Source organism: Echeneis naucrates, chromosome 8 (assembly GCF_900963305.1).
Source record: "Echeneis naucrates chromosome 8, fEcheNa1.1, whole genome shotgun sequence".
Taxonomy (NCBI): domain Eukaryota; kingdom Metazoa; phylum Chordata; class Actinopteri; order Carangiformes; family Echeneidae; genus Echeneis; species Echeneis naucrates.
The window spans coordinates 6381818-6404775 of NC_042518.1; the positions used below are offsets into that span (position 1 = coordinate 6381818).

At 39.5% G+C, this 22958-nt stretch overlaps 3 protein-coding genes across 6 annotated transcripts; 1 reads left to right on the top strand and 2 right to left on the bottom strand.

The window, feature by feature from the left end:
• Positions 1-726: 726 nt before the first annotated feature.
• il12rb2l (interleukin 12 receptor, beta 2a, like) lies at positions 727-9095 on the bottom strand. 2 transcript variants are annotated; one of them, XM_029509483.1, is made up of 16 exons: positions 8967-9095; positions 8459-8556; positions 7418-7565; positions 7135-7283; positions 6889-7031; positions 6208-6349; positions 5509-5585; positions 5179-5395; positions 4494-4688; positions 4260-4364; positions 4022-4156; positions 2979-3140; positions 2769-2832; positions 2289-2391; positions 1867-2086; positions 727-1666 (listed from the first exon to the last, which is right to left on the bottom strand). In XM_029509483.1, the coding sequence occupies exons 2-16, from the start codon at positions 8529-8531 to the stop codon at positions 1503-1505; spliced, it is 2097 nt and encodes a 698-aa protein (XP_029365343.1). In that variant the 5' UTR covers positions 8532-8556; positions 8967-9095; the 3' UTR covers positions 727-1502. The 2 variants fall into 2 exon arrangements, with proteins under 2 accessions (XP_029365343.1, XP_029365342.1); XM_029509482.1 differs by having other exon boundaries at positions 1527-2086.
• A 956-nt stretch (positions 9096-10051) lies between these two features.
• On the bottom strand, positions 10052-10831 carry rln3a (relaxin 3a). Its single transcript, XM_029509085.1, has 2 exons — positions 10672-10831; positions 10052-10335 (listed from the first exon to the last, which is right to left on the bottom strand). Exons 1-2 carry the CDS (start codon positions 10829-10831, stop codon positions 10052-10054), a joined length of 444 nt encoding a protein of 147 aa, XP_029364945.1.
• Positions 10832-12773: 1942 nt separating this feature from the next.
• Positions 12774-22889, top strand: rfx1a (regulatory factor X, 1a (influences HLA class II expression)). 3 transcript variants are annotated; one of them, XM_029509493.1, is made up of 18 exons: positions 12774-12905; positions 14631-15011; positions 15494-15603; positions 15733-15828; positions 16576-16673; positions 16775-17147; positions 17893-18074; positions 19139-19258; positions 19496-19629; positions 19757-19875; positions 20201-20307; positions 20411-20562; positions 21209-21306; positions 21476-21625; positions 21729-21937; positions 22343-22496; positions 22578-22623; positions 22703-22889. In XM_029509493.1, the coding sequence occupies exons 2-18, from the start codon at positions 14651-14653 to the stop codon at positions 22861-22863; spliced, it is 2670 nt and encodes an 889-aa protein (XP_029365353.1). In that variant the 5' UTR covers positions 12774-12905; positions 14631-14650; the 3' UTR covers positions 22864-22889. The 3 variants fall into 3 exon arrangements, with proteins under 3 accessions (XP_029365353.1, XP_029365354.1, XP_029365355.1); XM_029509494.1 differs by having other exon boundaries at positions 22706-22889; XM_029509495.1 differs by having other exon boundaries at positions 17899-18074.
• Positions 22890-22958: the final 69 nt, after the last annotated feature.

Below are 22958 nucleotides of genomic sequence, written 5' to 3' on the forward strand. Positions count from 1 at the left end.
CAAATTCACACATTTATAAAAATCAAAGAAACATCTACAGCATGTGGATGGGTTTTAATTCTAGGTCTCCAATAAATGATCGTTACCGCTGCAAAACCCACACACAAGTTAGATTATTAGTTCGTGGAAACTGTCGCTGAGCACACCACCCTCGTCTGGAGGAACAGCAGTCAAGAGAAGGCACAGTACGAAGCACACGTTCAAGTCCTTCTTCTTTTTTTTTTTTTTGCGGTGTGCGTTTTAATTAGGCACTACGGTAATAACTAATTTCAAAATAAAACATCTTCCGTTGAATGTAATTCAACTTTTCAATTTTTACATAACCGCAAATAAGACGTGGGAACAAATACTATATACAGAAAGAAACGAAGTAAATAAAATATAGCTACAATCTTCCAGCGACATATCAGGGAAAATGTATTCTATGTTGTCTGAATGAGTGACATAAAATAATAAATATTTATCCAAACAAATATGAACAGTGTTAATAAAAGTTGCATATCATTATTCACTGTTACCTTTCTTTCTTTGTCTTTTGAGAATGTATTATTTAATGAATATTACTTAATTATTCACACAATTTTGATTTTAGGCAGTATTGGGGTTTTTGTTAACCATTAATTTAATGCGTATTAGTGTATGTACATATTAATTGTATGTATGTTTAATTATTTCTTTAAAATCATGTTTTTTAATCATCTATTATTGACAGACTGATATGAATCATTTCCAGGAAAATTGCGCTTTATTTTGAAATGAAATTATGCGCCCTTAAAGTAATGCTTTGTATAAACGCGTAACTAAAAATAAATTCAGGGCCCGACCATACGACACATCACAGTATGATATACAGGACGATGTTGGATTAGGATGAATTATTGGTTTATGTGTTTTGTTAGTAGTTGTTATTCTTAATATTGTGGTTTTATGATGATCGTGTTGTAACTATTTTGTCACTGCTCAAGCAAATACTGAAACATTTTGCATTGTTTTGTTATTAAAGTCATGTGAACTTCATATGCACCAAACTCATTTAAAATAAATTCAAATTGTATAAAAAAAATCATTAGATGTTCCCTTCAAATGTCTACACTAAAGTGATATTTCATATGGAATGTGATCATGTGGTTCGAGGTGCTTAAATATCACACACATATTACAGCTGCATTCTGACTCAATTGAGTGTTTTTTAAAGACATCATAATGAACTGCACACCCAGTAAGTTGGGTTTGTGTCAGTTTTGATTCCTCAAAAAAAAACATTACCACTTTATATGCACATTAGAGACGGCATACGAGTTGCAATTGAAATAGAGAAAATAAAAATGGAACTGAAGTGAACACCAAGTGGATCACCAAAAATATAAAAATACCAAAATAGGCAAAAGCCCCATTGTGGCCTGAAGGTCCTGCAGAGAAAAGCTATGAAAGAGGAAAGCTTTTTTACATTAGAAAAAGCAACATTCATCTGAGTTGAATAGGAGGACAATGAGGACACTTTATCAAACTTGCATTATTTCTGAGGCAGTGGGCATGAAGTGCCTTTCATAACCGGATGTAACTTCATCATCTGCTGAGTTCAAACAGTCATCTTTGTCCTTCTCCTCGTCAGAGTCTACTATTTTACTGTACTCTTTACGGCCATGTCTGGGGCCTGTATTTGCACCTGCTTTGTGGCATCCTCAACAATGAGGACACTTTATCAAACTTGCATTATTTCTGAGGCAGTGGGCATGAAGTGCCTTTCATAACCGGATGTAACTTCATCATCTGCTGAGTTCAAACAGTCATCTTTGTCCTTCTCCTCGTCAGAGTCTACTATTTTACTGTACTCTTTACGGCCATGTCTGGGGCCTGTATTTGCACTCTGCTTTGTGGCATCCTCAATCTGATCATCTTGGGCGTCCATGTGGGAGCAACCATCCTCCAGCAATGGTTTAATTAATCCGTCAGGGTTGGATTTTTTCTCTGCAGAAGGTATGAAATCCCTGGGCTGGGGGGTTAGCGTTTCAACAATCTCCAACATAGAGATATTGGGATGTTTCTCATGAAAGGAGATGCAGATCCAATCAAAGGACTCATTCATCTGTTGGGAGATCAAACCAAAAAAGACCTTCAGTCCTGCATAATATGAAACTAGGATTTAACAATTTCAAAAAGAGTGAAGTTACAAACAAGACAAGTAGTGAAATAGTTAGGCTAGTTAGGCTCCACTGGGTATAAACCCAGTTTTGAAAATAGACCAAGATTCCTGGAAGAAATTTCCATGAGCCATGGAAGTCTCTCACCTGATGCTTCTTCTGTTTGAAGATGTGGCTATTGCTGGGATCAGGCACTTTCTCCCAGAAACATGTAGCCATTGGGCACACTTTGTTTATGCCAAAATAGCAACTAAAACAGAAAAAAGTAAAATAAAATACAAACAATAAGACTCCTTGCAATCTCACAAACTCTACAGAAAAACTTGTACATCAGAGTATTCTTAGTTTAATGTTCATATCAAAATCTTATTTGATAAGATTAGTTAGAAAATGTACTTCTTGCTTTACTACATTCAGGCATTTTTAACATGCATGCTAAATTGTTCCAATGCTATTAAATAATTGTTAATTCTATTACCCTTACTAGTATTTATCATTATCATCAACAACAAAAAAACACATTGTTATGTACTACAACTATGGATGAGACAAAGGTAAGAAAGAGAGAGAAGAAGCTTGAGAACCAATTTCAAGCCAAAGATAAATTGATTAAAATCATAATCTCACCATAGTGAAAAAAAGATGCTTATTACAACCAGGAAAATCACTGCAAGTAAGGTTACGCGTAAAACTATTGGGAAAAGAGAGAGAAAATTATGAGAGAAGAACCACTTAATGTGTCAATGTGACTTCCAATCTCTTCCAACTTATTACATCTCTCAGAAAATCTTAAAATATTTGTCAAAAAAAGACAGATGTTCAGATGTGATCAAATACCATAGTTTCCATCCGGCATAGTTTTGAACGTCACAGTATAATTTCCTCCAGGCCCAGCCCCAGTCACAGCTCTTATCCACACCTTATATTCTTGGCCCGGAGTTAGATGTTTTAGCTGAAACGTTCCATTTTCATGCTGTGTTGATGCACTGACATTGTCCACTAGGTAAAAGAAATTGTTGGGCGTGAGTTTGAATATTTAGAGAATAGGTGGGCAGAATGCATTTGAGTTTCTGTACCATTTACTAGTTTCTTTCTTTCTAATATCTACCTTCATTTCCCACATGCTGAGTGAATTTCCAAAAAATTTGAAAAGTAAGTAAATAAAATTAACATCTACAGACCTGTAGATTCTATGTAGGCTCTGTGACCTAAACAGATAAGTGGTATAGATAATGGATGGATGGTGGTTTTTAACAGATATCATGTTTAGCCTTTTCACCTTTCTGTTAAATTGCACTAAACACAAAGGACAGTTGTGGTTGATGGGAGTGTCAATAGTTTCACAAATATATAAGTATTACAGTACTGGTAAAGTGAAAAAAATGGTCCAATGACCAAATTCAACCACAATTCATCCACCAGGAATATAATTTAATAAATTATGCTGGCATGAATTGTGAAATGTTAGGGGAACACCAAAGTCTATGTGAAGTTTGTGTGTCCGTGTTTGAGGGAAATTTAGCGTAAATTCATCAAATAAATGTTGAGTTTATTTCCCATCATAAGGTCAAACTTTTGACTTGTTAGTGCATATGTGGCTATTATGGAATTCTCTGGAAATCACTGGAATATCTCTTTTCCAGAGAGATGTAACAATATTTGTTGACATATATCAGCCTGGAACAAGGTGGTAGATGTATTGACAGAACAACATTGTCATCCATAGACTAAAGCCACTAATGTGATGAAAAAGAATCTAATCAAAAATGTCTGTGAACCATTGTTGCAGAAAATAATGCTACTTGGGTTACTTATTTTTTCTCTTACTTATAACTAGGTCTGTGATGTATATCTTGTGACAGTATGTGTATAAGGCATACCGTTTTGTTTGTCTAATCCTATTTGGTAGTATCGGATCATCCCGTTCTGCTCAGACAGGGGAGCAGGCTTCCAAAACAGTGTCACCTGAGTGGGAGTAATGGAGACCACCTCAAAGAATTGCACACTGGGTGGAGCTGAAAAGGGACATTAGAATATTAAGTTTATCTTCCATTTAATGAGGAGAAATGAATGGTCAAATTTAACCAGTTGGCAGAAAAAGCCATGTATTTAACTTACTTCCTTCAAGAGAATATCCAATAGCTGATGAGAGGTGATGCACTTCCAGACTGTCTGATACTGAATACAGTGACACTTTGAAGGCTGTGTACTTTTCAAAATGACCTGCAGATGGAGATCCACACCAGATTAAACAGTCCCATTAAAAATAACCAGCCTCTTTAAGCATTCACTTTTCAACCTCCAAAAATAGAATGTTATATTATTTCTATGAAAGTGTTCGCTTAAACAGACCTTTCAAAAACGCCGTTGTTTGGTTTTTCAACACTTTTACCCAACCAAATCCTTTGCCTGGAGGACACCCTGCTTGTTTAAATTGCACCACATATTCCTTCAGATTGTCAGTGTGCTGGGACGGCTGATTCCAGGACACAGTGAGGTTCGCTTCGTTCATCGTGAGGTTAAGAATTTGTTCATCTTTCTCTTCACCTAAAAAAGAAACAAATACCTTCTTTCATTTACCATTTCATTGTAATTTTAATTTTAACTAAATTCTAGGTTCTAAACAGATGAAACATTCAACAAAATGCATGTTTAGCATCACAACACCAAGTTCTGTGGTCAGAGTGTAGTGTCTTCTCTCACTACCATAAGCACTCCTATACTGCATCAGACTGACCTGACCTGACCTTGCTAGGGAAGAAGTGTTAACTATCTGACAAACTGTCTGACAGGTGACTAGTCTATGTCAGTGAATATAGAGTAATGATCATACAGATCAAACTAAATTATACATATAATTTAGGCGTTTACAAATTGGCAGATTTAGGATGCACTTTGAGCATGAAAATATTTTGTGAATTACTTGATGAAAAACATAGGAATCCTAAAATCAAGACTGCCATGCCCCTTACTTTAGTAGGACGAGCCCCAAATACAAATCCTTATTTTCTAATATCACAGTCTGGACACCTGATACCTGATATTGGCATAAGCAGTGGAGAAGGCTCCGTAGCACCGTGAGCATTGAAGGCTGATACATTGAGCAATCGCACATCCTTAAAAGAGGCATTGAGGTAGCACAGCAAGTCACTGCACAACAGGCCACTCAGGTTGGTGTGCACAACTGTGCCGTTATTGTAAAGCAGACTGGCTTCATATCCCTGGACACTGCATGTCTGGGATTTAGCAAGGTTCTGGATGAAGTAAAGATAGGTTGATGACAGCAATGAGTGAGTCTGCATAAAGTGAGATCTGGGTTGATCATTTAAATCACAGAATAATGGTTGTGATTAACTTATTTACCTACCTTCAGGGTAAGAGTGTAGTTAGATCTTGCAGGAGATATCCCATAATCCCACCATATATCTGGCTTTCCAAAAGGCTCTGAACAAAATGGGTAATTCAATTATTCAATTTCCAGCAAATCATTTAAAATAAGCAAATTGGGTTGTAGTCTCAAGTATTATATTCATAGCAAACATCCATCCATCCAGCCACCTTCAACCACTTTTCTGTTTCAGGGTCGCAGGGTGCTGCAGAAAATCCAAGCTCACTCTGGGTGAGGGTGGGGTCACCCTGAACAGGTCACCAGTCCATCACAGGGCCAACACACAGAGACAGAAAGAGACGAACAACCACTCACTCTCAGATCTAAGGACAATTTAGAGTTTCCAGTTAACCCAACACAATGTCTTTGGATAGTGGGAGGAAAACCACGTGGGCATGGGGAGAACATGCAAACTCCACACTGAAAGGCCCCAGGCTGGGAACTAAACACGCAACCTTCTTATTGTAGGGCGAAAGCGCTAACCACTACACTGCTGTGCTGCCGCCATTGCACACATATGAAGGCAATATGAGTATTATCATGTAACTCAAAGCAAGAAAATGAATTATCTGAAAATTTTGCACAAGTCTGCATTTTGTAAATAATTCTAAACTAAAAATATGCTCTTAAAAATTTGGCGTGTCAAACTTGAAGACCACAGCACAAATGAAGACTTACTCATTTCAGCACTCCTTATTCTGTGGATTGTACTCCAGTCACTTTTTAATCCCATTTTACAGGCACAGCGAACCTGTAATTCATAGATTCTGCAAGGCAGGGGACTTCCAATTTCATGACTGTGAACAAATATGCCCTCTTCCTGTTTAGAAGGGAAGACAATATATTGGGTTATAGCATGGTGTCAGGGTTATGGGTACAAAATGAGTTCTTTCCCCTATGTCTCTGACTATCTGCTTAATGGTCTTGTATTTCTGCCTAATCTGACTGCCTGCTTGGATTTTAACCCCTTGGACTGAATAATAGGGCTCTGGGTTAAGTTTTACTCCTGCCTGGATCTGCAAGTCTTGTGTCCTTCTGCCTGTATTGTGATATATCATAGTTTATCAAGGTAGGGTTTATTGCAGGCCTGCAGTACCATATGGCATTCATCTTATCTGGATTTACCTAATAAATTCTGACAAGTGAGTCTGTGTTATAACAGTCACTTTAAATTTGTGATCCAAGTATTTTTTGATCAGGTATCTGACACATAGAGCCTATAATCGCCATTGATATACTACAGAGGTCACATGTGAATTAGATTACAATGGCTAGATGATCAAATAAAAATCAAATAAAATTGTTAAATCATAACAATTAACGAGAGAGAAAAATTTGGCAAAATCCAAAGAAAGTCACCTGAATCCAAACTTGATCTCCCTCGATCCGATAACGGTAATCACACGATCCCACAGAGTCCTGCAGTTCGTTACAGAAGGAATCCCACTCAATCTCTATTGCCATCTGCCGCATCAGTTTGATTTTAGGAGGTGGCGGCTTCACTAGGGACAGAAACATATACAGAAAAGTTAAAATCTAAACTTTTCATTCAAAAAGGTCAAGGATTTTGAATGAACTTCCATTTTTGGTGGAAGACTGACTCACTGATATGTGTTAGGTTGAAACAACCCTCATGAGATTTGACAGAATCCTGCTGGGAAGTAGCCTCAACCCAAATACAAAGCTTTCCATGGTTGGCAAAGTGTTCACGATCGATGATTCCACTGGAATTTGTCTTGCTAGTCTCAGACCCCCTGGAAGACAAAACAAAACAGGGCAAGAAGACAAGAGGGGACTAACTAAACTACACCAGAAATGATCAAATTATTGTCATCAACAATTTACTGATGTCCAGTGTTTAAAACAGGGATGTTATGTTTGTGGTTACTTGATTATTGATGGAGACCAGTGCAGGCTGTAGTTTGTGGGATTTCTAGTGTCCAGTCGTGGATCCCAATCACAATGGATATTTGTATCACAACTTTCCTCAGTGCATGGGAAATAGCAGTCAAGGCGAGAGGATGAAGCCAGAGTACCTGTAGTATCCATTTAAAAAAAAAAAAAAAAAAGGAAAATCAACAGAGATCTTCTGATGAAAGCAGTTTCTAATATTTTTCCTGCTATAACAATGATATCTGGGTGATAAAGGCATGCGTATTAGAACATTATTTAACACCTTAAATGAATAGCTTAAAAAGGTTAAAAGTTAGGTTGTACTGTCTAAAATCAGCCCATGCCAATCCACTGGCAGAGACGTGTGCTGATATATTTCATCCGAAATTCAGTCAACATTTGTTACTGTTTTAGTGAGTTAAATAACTTGTCTAAGTAGCAAAGCAACAAATAGAGATAAGATGAAAACAGCGGTATAAAGCAACCACAATTTCATCATACATGTTTCCTTCAATTCCTGCACGCAGTTTTTTCTTATTCATCTCATGACGTCACACCTTCACCCGTTTGCCTTAACTCTGTGAAACTCTAGCTGAAAAGAATCGATGCATGCAGGCAACAAGTTGCACATCATAGGTAACATTAACAGGAAACAAGTACTTTGATCAGACTGGGACCAAACAACTGCACCGTTTCTTTCTCACCACTTCCTCTTTAGTACAGACAGTGTGCATACCCCGAAGCATCCCTTATCAAAACAGTTAGTCCTAGATGTAGTGCTTTCAACGAAAGCAAGTTTACTAGAGATCCTTTTAGAGATTCTTTTAGATTAGACATACTTTGAGCTAATTAGACATACTTTTTTTTTTTTTATGTAAACCTTACTCTAAACAAAACTGAGTGGTGTGAACACTGCAATATTATTCTCTGAACACAGTGAAGCATGAAGCCGTGAGTGGAAACACACACTAGTAATAAGCAGAATTGTGCTATTTGTCCAGCTATTGTTTGAAAAATATGTGCAGCCGGGGTATACCTGCTGAGACAAAACAACTTGGTAGGTTGAGCAGCAAGATGGACAAAAGCCAATTAGTCCTGAGTGTGGCCATTACATGTGACCTAGGTTCCTAGTGCCTGTGGAAAAGAGAACATGTATAACCATTTAAGTTTCTGTATCACCAACATTCTCCAATGTTAATTTTTTTTAACCCTGTAATCACAACGAAATGTAAAATGCGGAGCCACCACACAGGAAACAGACAGATAATCTCCCATATGCGTACATGCTAGACAGAAGTAAGAGAACATTTGCTTTTTAATGAATAAACACGCTGTGTTACAGTTAATAATGTGGCCAAGCCGTGGACGCAGTTCAAATACGACTGGCATCAATAAAAGAGCGAGAAAAGAGCGAGGAAAGAAGAGAAGAGAGAAGTCGCGGAAACTCAGAGTTCACGCCTGAAGCAGAGCTCACATTTAAAAAAATGAACTCTTTCGTTCCTCGCTGTTATCTATCGGTGAAAGGTTAGTTAGAGATGATTTACCTCATTGTGAGACACGCTGAGACGCCAGACGTTCATTTTGGGTCGGTGTGGATGTGACCTGGTAAACTTCGCTAAGGATCTGAAAACGCCCCGCCCCGGGCAGGAACCGTCAGCCGGCACCGGTCTGCTGATCGCCGCACACGAGGAACACACGGACAACACAAACGACTTTTTTTTTTTTTTTTTAAACCAGAAAAAAAGTTATAGCACAGTTATTTGAACTGACTAAACTGACTGCAGCTGATTGACAGAAAATATACTTATCGGATTGTGAATTGTGAAACAACATTTCATTTTCTTTTCTTTTTTTTTTTTTTTTTTGTTGTTTCTGTCAGCCCTGGGCGTCAATGAGTCAAAATATCTACGTTTATCTTTATTTTAAGTTCGCATCTGTTATATCAGTTATTACACAGGCCATTATTGTGTAGGAAAAAGAACATTTGGTATTTTAAATAGAGTGCTTTTGAGATTGGGATTCAGTTTTTGATCAAAACCTTTACTTGCAATTGAATCATCTTGCACTAGTACTACCTGGATAGATGCTCCCTTTGCCTCTGAAAATGTCTGTCACACATTTTTTATAATAGAAATGTGTGGATATAGAAACGATGCATCTTAATTTACCTATATATATATATTTTTTTTTATTATGGGTATTAAAGAATTTTTTGTGCTGCTGTTAAATAAAGCATTTTATTCCCTTGAGATTCCAGGTGCACAATTTAGATACAAAATAAAGAAGGATTAGCGTGTGTCTGGTAGTGGTTGACAATGAGGAAACAGTTTGGCTCAAGATTGAAAGGGCTGTTTATTACAAAAGCCTGGAATGCATTGATAACAAATATATAAACATTTTGAGCACATGGCAGCACTTCCTTTACGATTCATGACATAACATAAAACATAAAATGATGCTTAAAACTGTTTCTGCCGTGGGTCAACTGAAAGGCACTATATGAAATAATACAAAATTACCTAAGAATCGTGAGATTGTTAAAATATCACTGCAAGAAGACTGTGTAGGTGTCTTAATGTACATAAAATGTCTGCTGTCACTCAGTCACTCAGATGGCTCAGGTCGACCCTCAACAAAGGGAGCTTATCTCACTCTTGCTGCAGCCCCACTTGCAGCAGGCGTTGGAGAGACCGACCACCACATCCCGGCCCTTGCGGTCAGCCTTGCGCAAGGCTTCCAGGATATCATCACTGATGAAAGATCGGGTCAGCCTGCTAAACACTTCCTCATGGTCTTCTCTAGATGTGAAGCTCGGGTCTCTCTTCCTTTGGAGAAGATTCTCCACCACCAAGTTTTGACTCAAGTCTTCCAAGGAGTCATCCTGATGGGAGCTAAATGGGCCATCTAAAACATCTGTTGCCAGAATGGACAAAATAAGCATGAGAGAATACCTCTGCTCCTTTCTTGTGCTGAGCCAATAATACTTTGTAAATTGCATTATCTACATTGTTTTTAATAGTTGCTGATGATAGCAGTAGACTGTGACAACAAAATAATTTACATGGTTTATAATGTCACACGTATAAAGGTCACGACCAATCAGTCTCATAACATATTTATTTCTTCCTTTTGCCACTGAAGCAATTACAACTGCACACAATCATAAATGAGAAGAGGAGTGAGACTATATAAACTTCATTGTTGTCATAGAGTTAATTCACAAAGCATTAATGGTAGTGGTCGACTCACCTGTGCTCCTGAGTGACCGTTTCCATCGTGAGCCCCCACAAGTGAAAATGACTGCCCGGATGAATTCCCGGCCACAGAGCTTGACCCCGTATGTTGGGTCCTCCATAGGCTGAACCCCAGCCACCAGCATACATATGGTCAGTACCACAGCCTTCCACATAGTACCCCAAGGAAATTAAGCAAGCAAAAAGTGATTCAAATTGGAATAGATTCTTTGCCACCCTGTTTGCTTGTATGCCTTTCTCAGTCACCCTGACAGGGTTTATAAAGGGGTTAGGAGCCTTGCAAGGGAGACATATCTACTGCGCATGCAGGTCCACTGGGAGAAAAGCACAGATTCAAAAGAGCGATACAGTCAGAGACCTTTATGGAGACAAAAAGCAGACCAAAGGTGGCATAATTAATGAATATATCAGAGGCCCATATGATCTAATAGTGTTTCAACATGTGAAGCAATTTTGATACCATCAGTGTCCCTTGTTACAGATTCATCTGCTCCCACTTACATTTACTATGTAAAACATTGTGCAGTGATAATTCATGCACAAATTGCAGATATGGGAAACATTGAGGTTAAAAATGCCAAGTAATTGTAAATGAAATGGCACTATGAAAGAATGAAACTTTTAGCATATTGACTAATGAAAATTATTTCGCCATTTCAGTGTGTTGCATATGAGGAAATGTTTGAAGATATATAAAAGCTGTCTTCCAGTTAAAATAAAGACATTAGTACTAAACCTTTGACTGCTATGGTCTTTTGGATACTGCTAATACTATAAATAATTGTGTAACATGCTTAGATACCTCACAAGCAGAAGAAATAAGCAAGAAAAACCATAACTCATTGTAAATGAATCTTTAAGTTGTCAGCTAACACTGTCTGCTGCCTAATGTCTGCATCTCAAGCTCTTTCTCATATGGAAATTGTCTTTGAAAAAAGAAAAAGAAAACACGTGGAACTGGCATTGCCTCAACATATTAAATACATTTTTAAATTGTTACTATTTTTAATCCACACATGACCCTGAACAACCTCAACAGCTATAATTTCCTTTAAAAAAATCATTCTGTCATCTCATTGGTAAAAGGTGAACAGGGACGATTGAGACAGAACCAGTGACATTTTGAAACTGTGATAACACAGAAGTCTTATTATGAGTCGAATCTGGGCATCCACATAGCCAAAGGTCACTCATTTAGGAAATTACAATGGATATGGTGAATTTGTAATTAATGTGATGATAGCAAGCAAACAAAATGCCATTTTAGGAGGGTGTGCACCCTGACATTCATTGACGCAGTGTCAATAAGTAACCTGTGGAGGTTATGGGAGCAGTATCAAAATGTTATGGAAGATACCATAAGTATGGTGTTTTATGGATAATGGAAACTGAAAATAAAATAGCCTGTTTTGGTCAAACATGCCATATCATTCGTTTTTGCACATAAAATAATGTATATATCACTTTCAGTACGCAGGTATTGAAATATATACAGTATTATATTACATTATATCTACATGGTCATAAAAGGTGACCTAGGATTTGCTGCAGTTACACAACTGTGGTACAACTAAAAGGCATGTCTTATACATTTAGGTGTATTGTTTTCTTTATTCTATAACATCATTCAAGAAAAGGTTTGCGATTATTTGGGATGAAGTGAGAGTGTGCTCAACATAGTTGGGAAGAAAACTACAACACAAAGAAGTCAAGCTCCTGGATCTCATGGCCATTCACTGAATTCGGATTGGTTTTGGATTGGTTGACTATCAATTTGTACAATCCATGTTTGTATCAGGCATATTAGGCATTATCAAAGACAAATGTTCTAGTTGTACCGATCACAGTAACTCTGTATTAAATTAAATTTGACATAGTCAAACATTATTTCTTGGACTGATCTGGGATAGTATTCCCAGAGGAATTTAGTGTTTATGATAAGCAAGGATTTTCCACAAATGGGCGTGGGGGGCTTTGTAGTAAAAATTTGCTGCCCCTGTGACTTTAAGTCAAATTGACAGCGCTCAGCCAATGGGAGCAACGCGGGGGGAGGGAAGGGAGCGGGTGGGTAGCAACAGTTGCCCTGGTGAGGACGAGGCGCCATAGCCACGGTAGCCCTGGCGACAAGAACCCAGCAACGAGAATCAACAACAACAACAACAACTGAATCCGCCGTAAAAATATTAAGAAGATATTTTACCGGGGGGAAATACACACGTGGAACTAGAGGTGAAGCTCTTAACGCCGAGAAATTATATTATATGTCCACTAATGATTCAGCTGAATTGTGCTATTGCTTTTTCCCCCCTTGTTGTTTCAGTGGCCATAACAGGCGACTGCCTCTCAGTGTTAGCTGCGGTTAGCCTGCAAGCTAGCAGTTGTGCAGATAATCAGTCGGGTCCGTTTCTTGAATGGGGTAGCGCTCCCCCACTTCTCATTCGGGTGACGGTGAATTGTGCCTGCCATGACGACGCAGCCACAGATGCATACTCAAGCAGGCCGTTGTTATGGCGATGTCAAATGCAAAAGGTACAAAATGGCGGTTGTTGTAGAGACCAGTTAGCTTGCTGCCTGTGTTGCCTTGCTAGGCAGCTAGCATCAGTGCTGTCACGACAGGCTCGTACTCTTAACTGCTTACAGCTAACGGAACGAGTTACCAGTGACGGACAGTAACGGACACAGGTCTTGCTAACGGCAGTCTACGTGGAGCCTATTATGGTCCAACGTGTTAGTCTTTCTTCAAATATCGGAGTCAACAGAAAACCAAGTCCCCGGGTACATGATGTTAACTGCCCAGAAGGGAGGCCAAGCGGGGATGGTGAAGTTTAAAGTGTAACTGCTCGGACGGGGTCATGACGGGAGGAATCACTGGCTGGTGAAATGTGTTTCTGTCCACAATGGAAAGTTGAGCAGGTGGCGGACATTTAACAGCCGAGGGGTGTGGCGAAGGAGGGCGCTTTGCTTGTACTTACAAGCCTCGAGTTAAGTTCGCTGCTTTGCACCAAAACCAACTTTATAACGTTGTGACAAAGGATTCCTGTCGCCAATTGATGAATGACACAACTGCCATTAGGGTTTGAAAACGATGATTAAAATAAGCCTCTCCGCTTTCCCATCTGTTTCAGTCAATGAAACAAAGATCAATACATGTGTATGAAGTTCACAAATTAAAACCAGTAAAAGCCTACATCGTCTTTATGTCCGCGACATGAAGCATAACAAGGAAATGTTTTACAATATTAGTGCACAGTGGTAAGGGATTTCCCTACTGGTGTCACAACATAGTATATGTGGCCATAGGCTGTGCGTTCACATTACTGCGAATGAGTCACCTGAAAGGCTGCTCCAGTAAATGTTACCAAACACAGTTGCACTCTGAGAAAAACAAAATTACTCATTCATTTTGATATACGTGACAAATCACAACGTCGAAATATTTCTAATGTCTGCAGGCTACGAACTATTGCCCACAGATACAGATGTTATCTGTTAATCCGAGAAAGCAGGGGAGAGGTAGGGTTTGTGATCAGATCCACATCCAGTACCTGTTTTATTCTTGCACTAGTGGGAGATAATTGAACAAACATAACTGGCAGGGCCTCTTGCACAGGAGTTAATTAATAACTCTGTATTAGTCATACAGACTTCAACACATTTCATGATATGTGATTGATGATATTTTTTGACTGTTTCATTGTCCAAAATGAAGAGTTGTGTCTGTTTTATCCTTTATCCCAAGTCTTTCTGTATTTGAATTAAACAGCAGCCTAAAAGATCCAACACCCTTTCAGAATATGGAAACAAACATTATTTTAGAATTATCAATGGAAAGATATATTTTATCCATTCTCTGAGGGAAACTGCCCACCTTGAATGTTTTCAAATCAGAAAATTCCAAATATTTACAAGGCTTTTTTTCTCTTTCCATTTTCTTCCCATTTTCATTTTATCTAGAGTGATTTCCAGCTCTTGTAATGGCCTCCTCGGGCTATGTAGGTGAGATCCAGCCAGCAGCCCCATCCCAGGGTGCCAGTGTTTCTGTCACACCTGGGCAACCTGACGGTAGCTCCACCCCTACAACTACTCCCCAGTTTCTGGCTGAGATTCAGACTACAGTGACTACTCCTACAGTTGTCACACCTACCGGCCAAGCTACTCCTGCTGAACAGGGCACTTCAATCACCAATCAGAAGCCTGCAGCTGGTAGTCAAGCCCAGTCCACAGCACAGGCCCAGCCAGCTCAGACTCAGTATGTAACGGCAGAGATCCAGGGCTCGCCAACACAGTCTGGAAACGCTCAAGGCACTCCTCAATACATTGTTGTTACTGTCACAGGTAAAGGCTGAATGGCAGGCACACTGTATTCTTTTGATGGTAACATATGCCAGGGCAATATACAACTTTATAATTATAACAGAAGCAACACTTCAAATCAATCCACATCTTAGTGTTAGGGTTAGGGTTCCCATGAAATTTGAGTTTCTAAATTTGCTAAAATTGGGTCTTGTAAAAGTTTATGTTTTTAAATGTCATACACAATTTTTTATGTTATAATACACTTTAAAATGTCACATCCTGACTTGATAAAAACTTTATACATTTTGCACACATATGTTGCCTAAATACAGTATTTGTTGTGATGCATTTATTATGGGCTACTTTAGCTGTCATGACTTGACATGACAAGCAAAAGTTTGAATTTTCTCCTGAATGGAAGAATGTTACAACTGCAAACTGGCAGCATATCCACCTCATGATATCAAAGTAATCATGTCATCACTGTATGAAGATACTTATATTTGTTCTTTTTCTCTCAGAGGGCTCTCTTCACTCAAGTGACAGCGTCTCAGACTCTAGTCCACCTCCAGCTGTGGTGCAGACAGGAGTTCCCACACAGGTTGTTCAGCAGGTACAGCCATCTCAACAGGTAAAATGCACTCACTCGCTCTCTAACTCTCACACGCGCACGCACACATATGCATATGCACATGCACACACAAAGACAAAGTTAATGTGTCCATGATTTTTTAACAATGTAATATCATTATCTCAACAGAGGTCTGTGGTCCAGGCCACGGCTCAAATAGCCAAGACTGAGCCAGGAACCCAACTCAGTGTCACCAATCTACAACCTGTTCATATAAGCCAGGAGGTAATTCTAACACACACAGTTACACAATTCATCACCTCTGACAATCATTTGGACGATCACTGACTGACACTAAGAGTTTTGAATATAAACATACCTGGGTCAATACACATTTTGGCAAAAGAAATCAAACTAATCACACTGTGGTGAAACCTGCCTGTTCTGGCTTCCAGCTCCTTCCTAACACAGAGGTGATAGCATTAGTTAGGGATAAGAATCTAGAAGAATGGCAGGTGCATGATGAGATAGGGCTGCCAGAGGGCCAGTCCTGGGCATCAGTAGACTACATAAAAGACAGCTGTGGCAAGCCCCTCTTCCTCCCCTTGGATTTCCTTCAGCATTACCAGTCACTTTTCCAGCACTCTGTGCATTTGGAGAAGGAGACAGGAGCCCACCCTGCAGTCACCAGCTCAAGCCCAGATCAGCCACCAGTACAGACTACAACTACAAGTTTCCAAGTAGGTCAGGGATTCAAGAGAAACTGCTAGTATAGCTGTAAGGGAACAGAGAATCTGTCTGACTAAGAAATATTCTTAAAGTGGTTTTGTAAAGGAACTGTAAGTGAAAGCTTTTAGAATTCTCTGTTAATTATACTGCCAGATTCAGAAGTGGAATCAGAAACCAAAATACTTTATGAATGCCCAGAAGGAAATTTGGCTTAATATGGGCCTAAAAAGGAGCAGGAATTAATTGCATTTTGTGTGGATGTTTGCGTGGGTGCATGTGTGTGCATGTGTGCTTACTCCTTAGGTCCAGCAGCAGCTCACATCAGTGCCAGTTCAACACGTGTACACCAATCAAGTTCAGTATGTGGAAGGAGGAGACACAAACTACACCACCAGCACCATGTTAGAAAAGATGCCACTAATTTTGTAACGCATTCAGACAAAACCTTTATCTGTTTTTACACTTCAGTGTTCTGACACATCTTTTCATTTCTTTTATCTAGTCGCTCCAGTACCTTCTCTTACACTGACACACCCCTGTACACTCAGACAAACGCTGCCCAATATTATGAGGGTCAGCCAACATCAGGCTCTCAGCCCTCTACCCCTGGCACACCTCTTACAGTTTCGGTGACTACTGGAACAACAGGAGCTGTATCCATGTTTGTGGCCCAGCCCACCAGTGCAGCAGGGGGAGGAACAACAGTAGTGACCACAGGTGGCACCACCAATGGTGCAGGGGATGGGGCAGGCACGAATGGTGGCGCAGCAAGCAGCTATGTGATCCAGGGGGGTTACATGCTGGGCAGCAGCAGTGGAGGGGCAACTAGCAACAGTCAAAACTACTCTCACACTGCCCGGGCCTCCCCAGCCACTGTGAGTATTACAGAGGGCGAGGAGAGTAGCGTGCCGTCGGCAGACAAGAAGGTATGCAGAGGCGCTAAGCGCAGGAATTTCTTGTCATTTTGTCTCATCCGCACAACCCTTTGATGACGCACTCTGATGACGTCATAGTTGAGTTTTGTCAAGTGGAAAGCACAATTAAAAATGGGGGAAGCATCATAGAATGGGAACTGTGGGTTATGTAATTCTATACTCATGGTAACTATGATATTAACGTCTAGCATACAAAATTTTTAACTGTGATTTCCTCGTCAAAGAAACCTAAACCATGACCTCATCATTCTCATGTCATTACTTTGCATGTGACGAAGGGCATTTTTAATCTGCCTGAAATGCCTCAACACAATATTGCTCATATCAAAATCATCATATTGAACGCTATATGATAATGGTACACAACATATGGTTGGCAAACATCCCATCAATATTCCAGGTCATTAAGTCATTGCATACCAAAGTTGTATGCCACGGCACGCAAACAAATTTGTGTTTTCATTCTGACTGTAAACAAGAATGTGTATTTTTCTGTTTGCGTAATGTATTGATTGGAAAGGTGTGTGTGCATGCACTAAATATTAACCTTAAATTGTTTTTGATGTGTTTCCAAATAGGCATGCATATTAATTTGTCCATGGTGCTGAGGTGTGTTTTTGTGTTGTATCTATTGGCTTTGCTAACTGCACCAGCTATTTTCTCTTTTACATTGCCTGCGTGTCAGGTACAGTGGTTGCTGGACAACTATGAGACAGCTGAAGGAGTGAGTCTGCCACGTTCCACCCTCTACTGCCACTATCTGCTGCACTGCCAGGAGCAGAAACTCGAGCCTGTCAATGCTGCCTCTTTTGGGAAACTCATTAGATCTGTGTTCATGGGGCTACGCACACGACGCTTGGGCACAAGGTAAGATAGGTCATCAGAGACTGGGTCGTAAAAAACGTAGAAAACTTGATTGACCATGTTCATGCACAAGTTTTCTGTATGAGTTCCTTAGTATGTTCCTATGTAATTGCTGCTGACATGCTCATTGATAAAAGTTTAAAATATCATGAGGGCAGGCAAACATAGACAAAGTGTACTCCAAGTGCAAAGACAACCCTTTTTTCCCCATAATCTACCTACCACAATGATGTACGTCAGCACTTTAATGCAATATGGCAAACCATTCATTTCAAAGACATTTATATAAATCCCATATGTCTCAGTCAGTGGACATACACAAAGATTCTCTACAGGATTCTTTTCTCATGAAAATATAGAGCTCTTGTGCATTGCACAATGGTCACCCAGTGTAGGAAGGAATGTGGGAGGAGACGAAGACAGACAGCATGTGTGTGGGTGAGTGAGTTAGAAAGAGGAGGGGAGAGTAGGAAGCAAGCTGATTTTTCATAAATGTTTGGTTATATAATCTTAATTAGTTATGATTTAGTATTGGTTTTTTATCAACTTAAAGATCCATTTTTAAATTAGTTTGTAATTAAGCTGTTATTTTGGAGGTGTGATTGAAAGGGTGTATATAGATAATATAATGTATAGTACAGCATATAGTCTTAACCTACATGTGTGAAAGTTCTTGTAGGCATTTTTTTTTATATATATACAATAGCAGTGTATACTATATATATATTTATACAATACCTCTGAAACTGAATTTGGGCAGTTTTCTTTAAGTTATGCTTTTCCTTGTGTCTGTAAATCCTCAGTTATCAAAGCAACAGAACAAATATATACAGTGTATATATATATATAGATACATAAATATATACATCAGTTATAATTTGGGCCAAAAAGTGAAGGATTGTGGAACACTATGAGGTCTTCATGACCATTACTGTTGTATTGTTGGTGTGCAAAGCAAGACCATAAAACTTGAGAGAAAAATTTGATTCACATTAGGTGTTATTATCGGATTACATAGACCTCAAAGTAACCCTTCATGTAAGTCATGTTTTGGCTGTTCGTGACAGGGGTAATTCTAAATATCACTACTATGGGCTGAGGATCAAGGCAGGCTCATCTCTTCTGCGTCTAATGGAGGACCAGCAACATCTGGCCATGAGGCAGCAGCCCTTCTCACAAAAGCAAAGGTAAGTAAACACATGATAAATGTGTTTACCAACATTGATTGTTTATTGTTACACCACTGTAACCATTGATGTGTTTTCCATTAATATGATAATTCGTATAATATTAATATTGGACTTTCAGACATCTTTTATTTTATACAAAAGAATTGCCATTTAATATCACTACATTGTTCATCTAGTCTAGACTTGAGTGGTTTATTGACAGCGTTTTATGTACATTATCTGTGTTTCAACCAGGTTGAAGCCTGTGCATAAAGTGGAAGGAATGACCAATGGCACAGCATCAGGAGCTGGCCAGCAGCAGCAACAGCAGCAGGGGTCAGGACATGTGGACATCAGCACCCAGGTTCAGCAGTACCAGCAGTTCCTAGGTGTGTGCAGAGAGCAATGAGCAAGCATCGAAGGCCAGGATTATCCTGAAAAGATTTATGAGTGTAATGATATGATGAAACAGATTTCTCACTGGGCTTCCACTTTTCTTTTTTTCGTGTATTTCAGATGCATCCAGAGCTCTCCCAGAGTTTCCAGACATAGACCTCCAGGGGAAGTCTTTGCCAGAGGGCATTGAGTTGGATCACATTAAGAGCTTTCAGCTACTGTACAGAGAACACTGTGAGGTAATTGCTTGAAATGACACTGATTAGCTGGTTGGGTGTGCTGTTTATGCGGTTGACTTTTGTTGTCACTGGAGGTCTATGTAAATAATTTGTTACTTCCAGGATATGACAAAACTGTTTTGTTTTAATTGGAATATCCTGCTGCAGAAGGTTACTAATATTGTGTAAATCTTGTGTAGGTGGACAGCAATTTCAAAGTGAAATCCATAAGCAAGGTTCTTTTATTTTTCCTCACACTGTGTTAGCCAAGTCTTCTGATTATCCAGATGTGCTCAGTCATTTGTCCTCAGTTAGTAATTGAGATGTTTAATTTATATTCATTCAGGCCATACTAGATGTAATGGTCAACCTGCAGTTTACCCTGGTGGAAACACTTTGGAAGACCTTTTGGAGGTTCAGCCAAAGTCAGGCTGGAGATGCCACGCTGGCTGTGTAAGTGGTGGCAATCATTTATGAATCATATTCTTTCCTAAACACATGAAAAAAGTTGCACTTGGAGCACTGTTTTCATCTGGAATTTTTTGTGTCTTGGCAGTCACGATGAGTCAGAGAAGCGCCTCCCTAAATCCTGCTTGGTTTTGCTGTGCAAGTATGAACCAGTGCTGCGCTGGAGTCGTGATTGTGACAACAGCCTGTACCAGGGTCTGGTGGAGATCCTAATTCCTGACGTCCTCAGGCCCATTCCCAGTAAGTCCTTACAATAACTATGGATATGCAATAATATATCTTGACCTTCCAACATGTGGCCCCACTGAAAAAAGGTTGAACTAAAGTGAAAGTGAAATACTCTTAATGCCAACTGGCATTAAGAGTATTTGTACATACCTACACAAATGGCATTAGAATTTTCCAAATGAAAACTATTCTAAAACCTAAGAGTTTCCTGTGAATATATGTATAAGAGTTTTCTTTTCATTGCTGTAACACAAATTTTCCCTAATGAGCAATAGTGGTTCTTCTGTAGACACTGACTCAGTGTTATTTCACTGAAGTAATCTCATATGTTTCAGTTTCAAATTTAGTCAAACTCTGACTCTGTGAACATTTTCTTTCATACCCCTGGACTCTTGCTTTTGCCATGTGCTTTAGGAGATTATGTGCAATATCCAAAACTTTGTATGGTATATGCAGCCTTATCGGACACTTTAAACCCTTTACAAATTTGCTTTGCAACAATAGAATTAGGGTTAGTATCCTAGTGCAACAGAAACATTTACATGTAAATTGGATTCACACCATTAGAAATCTATTTTCACATTATGCATAAAAATGTTTGTTTATACAGCAGAAAGTTGACACTGAAATGACCTTTTTTGCTTTTCTTGTCCTCCAGGTGCCTTAACTCAAGCCATCCGTAACTTTGCCAAGAGCTTGGAAAGTTGGCTGACCAATGCCATGATGAACATCCCAGAGGAGATGGTTCGCATCAAGGTACATTACATTGTATTGGCCTATTTGGTAATTGTTTTGGTATAATTTCTTGGTAAATATATGATTATAATCAAACAACATATGATTACTGACGTGTCTCCCCAGTACTCATTGAGGCTTAGATACACAAAGTAGGTATATTTCTTGGCTGACCAATCATTCTCCTCAGGTAACTTCAGCCAATGCATTTGCCCAGACACTGCGTCGCTACACCAGTCTGAACCACCTTGCCCAGGCTGCCCGCGCTGTCCTCCAAAACACAGCTCAGATCAACCAGATGCTCTCCGACCTTAACCGTGTCGACTTCGCTAACGTTCAGGTTAGCTTTTATTCTCCATCCCTATCCTCTACTGTCACCAACTAATTCCATATGAAACTGGCTCTGACTGAAACATTGCCATCCTCCGGTCCTCCCTTTGCAGGAGCAGGCTTCATGGGTATGCAGGTGTGAAGACCGGGTTGTCCAACGCCTTGAGCAGGACTTCAAGCTGACTCTTCAGCAACAGAACTCCCTGGAGCAATGGGCTGCATGGCTGGATGGCGTGGTCTCCCAAGTGCTAAAGCCGTACCAGCACAGCCCTGCCTTTCCTAAGGCCGCCAAGCTCTTTCTGCTCAAGTGGTCCTTTTACAGGTGTGATGGGAGGATTGGCTAGAAACTTTTCTCTCGTCACAATATCTACATGTTGGTGCAAATTTGTTATGCTGACTTTTAAGACCAATTAGCTCCTGAAATTAGGTTTATATATGGCTGTAATAAGAAGAGCTGATAATTATATCAACAATTAATATCAATAAATCAATTAGTTTATCAAAATAAAATCAATTATAGGGTGCCCAAGTGGCTCACCCAATACACACAAGTTTACTGGCATTTTTTTAGATAAAAACGAAAAGGATTTAAGTTGTAAAAAAGCCAAGTTGACTCATTCTTAATGTTACAAAGACAAATTGCGAAATACTTCCTGTTGTAAAGAAAGAGGACATACTAAAGTTACTGAAAATGTGTTTTCTTATTCCCATCATATCTCTTCTCTAGTTCCATGGTGATCAGGGACTTAACTCTGAGAAGTGCAGCCAGTTTTGGTTCCTTTCATCTGATCCGCCTGCTGTATGATGAGTACATGTACTATCTGATAGAGCACAGGGTGGCCCAGGCTAAAGGAGAGACCCCCATTGCTGTCATGGGAGAGGTACCATTACACACATACACAAATGAAATGAATAATACAAGACATATCAACAGTACTGACACATTCCCATCTTGTCATTAGTTTGCCAGTTTAGGCCGAGGTTTAAACCAGCTGGACCCTGATAAAGGTATTTTCACTCTGCACTTCACTAACAAGGTCATGTTTCAAGCATTGTGTCGAACTAGCTCATTTATTCTCTGTGGCAGAAGAGGATGAAGAAGAAGAAGATGAGAGTGATGATGAAGGTCAGGAACTGACCCTTCCCTCAGACGGGGCTGTGCTAGGAGAAGAGTCTCTGGAGCCGCCTGCTAAGCTGGCCAGAACTGACCAGAGAGTCCTCTTCACTACTGGATCAGCTGACAACTAACCACAGAGCAGCACTGATAGATGTGGGTTGATTATATTGATCATACACACACTTTATGTGATGTAAGGAAAAACAAAACAAAACACAAACACTAA

Excerpts from the sequence above, each read along its gene's own strand:
- rfx1a (XM_029509493.1), top strand. The coding sequence starts at position 14,651 with ATGGCCTCCTCGGGCTATGTAGGTGAGATCCAGCCAGCAGCCCCATCC. Across the intron at positions 20,308-20,410 it reads GGAGATGCCACGCTGGCTGT|TCACGATGAGTCAGAGAAGC; the intron begins GTAAGTGGTGGC and ends GTGTCTTGGCAG. Across the intron at positions 21,938-22,342 it reads CTCAAGTGGTCCTTTTACAG|TTCCATGGTGATCAGGGACT; the intron begins GTGTGATGGGAG and ends TCTCTTCTCTAG.
- rln3a (XM_029509085.1), bottom strand. The coding sequence starts at position 10,831 with ATGTGGAAGGCTGTGGTACTGACCATATGTATGCTGGTGGCTGGGGTT. Across the intron at positions 10,336-10,671 it reads ACGGTCACTCAGGAGCACAG|ATGTTTTAGATGGCCCATTT; the intron begins GTGAGTCGACCA and ends TTCTGGCAACAG.
- il12rb2l (XM_029509483.1), bottom strand. The coding sequence starts at position 8,531 with ATGGCCACACTCAGGACTAATTGGCTTTTGTCCATCTTGCTGCTCAAC. Across the intron at positions 4,689-5,178 it reads ACTGCTTATGCCAATATCAG|GTGAAGAGAAAGATGAACAA; the intron begins GTATCAGGTGTC and ends TTTCTTTTTTAG. Across the intron at positions 4,157-4,259 it reads TGGATATTCTCTTGAAGGAA|CTCCACCCAGTGTGCAATTC; the intron begins GTAAGTTAAATA and ends GTCCCTTTTCAG.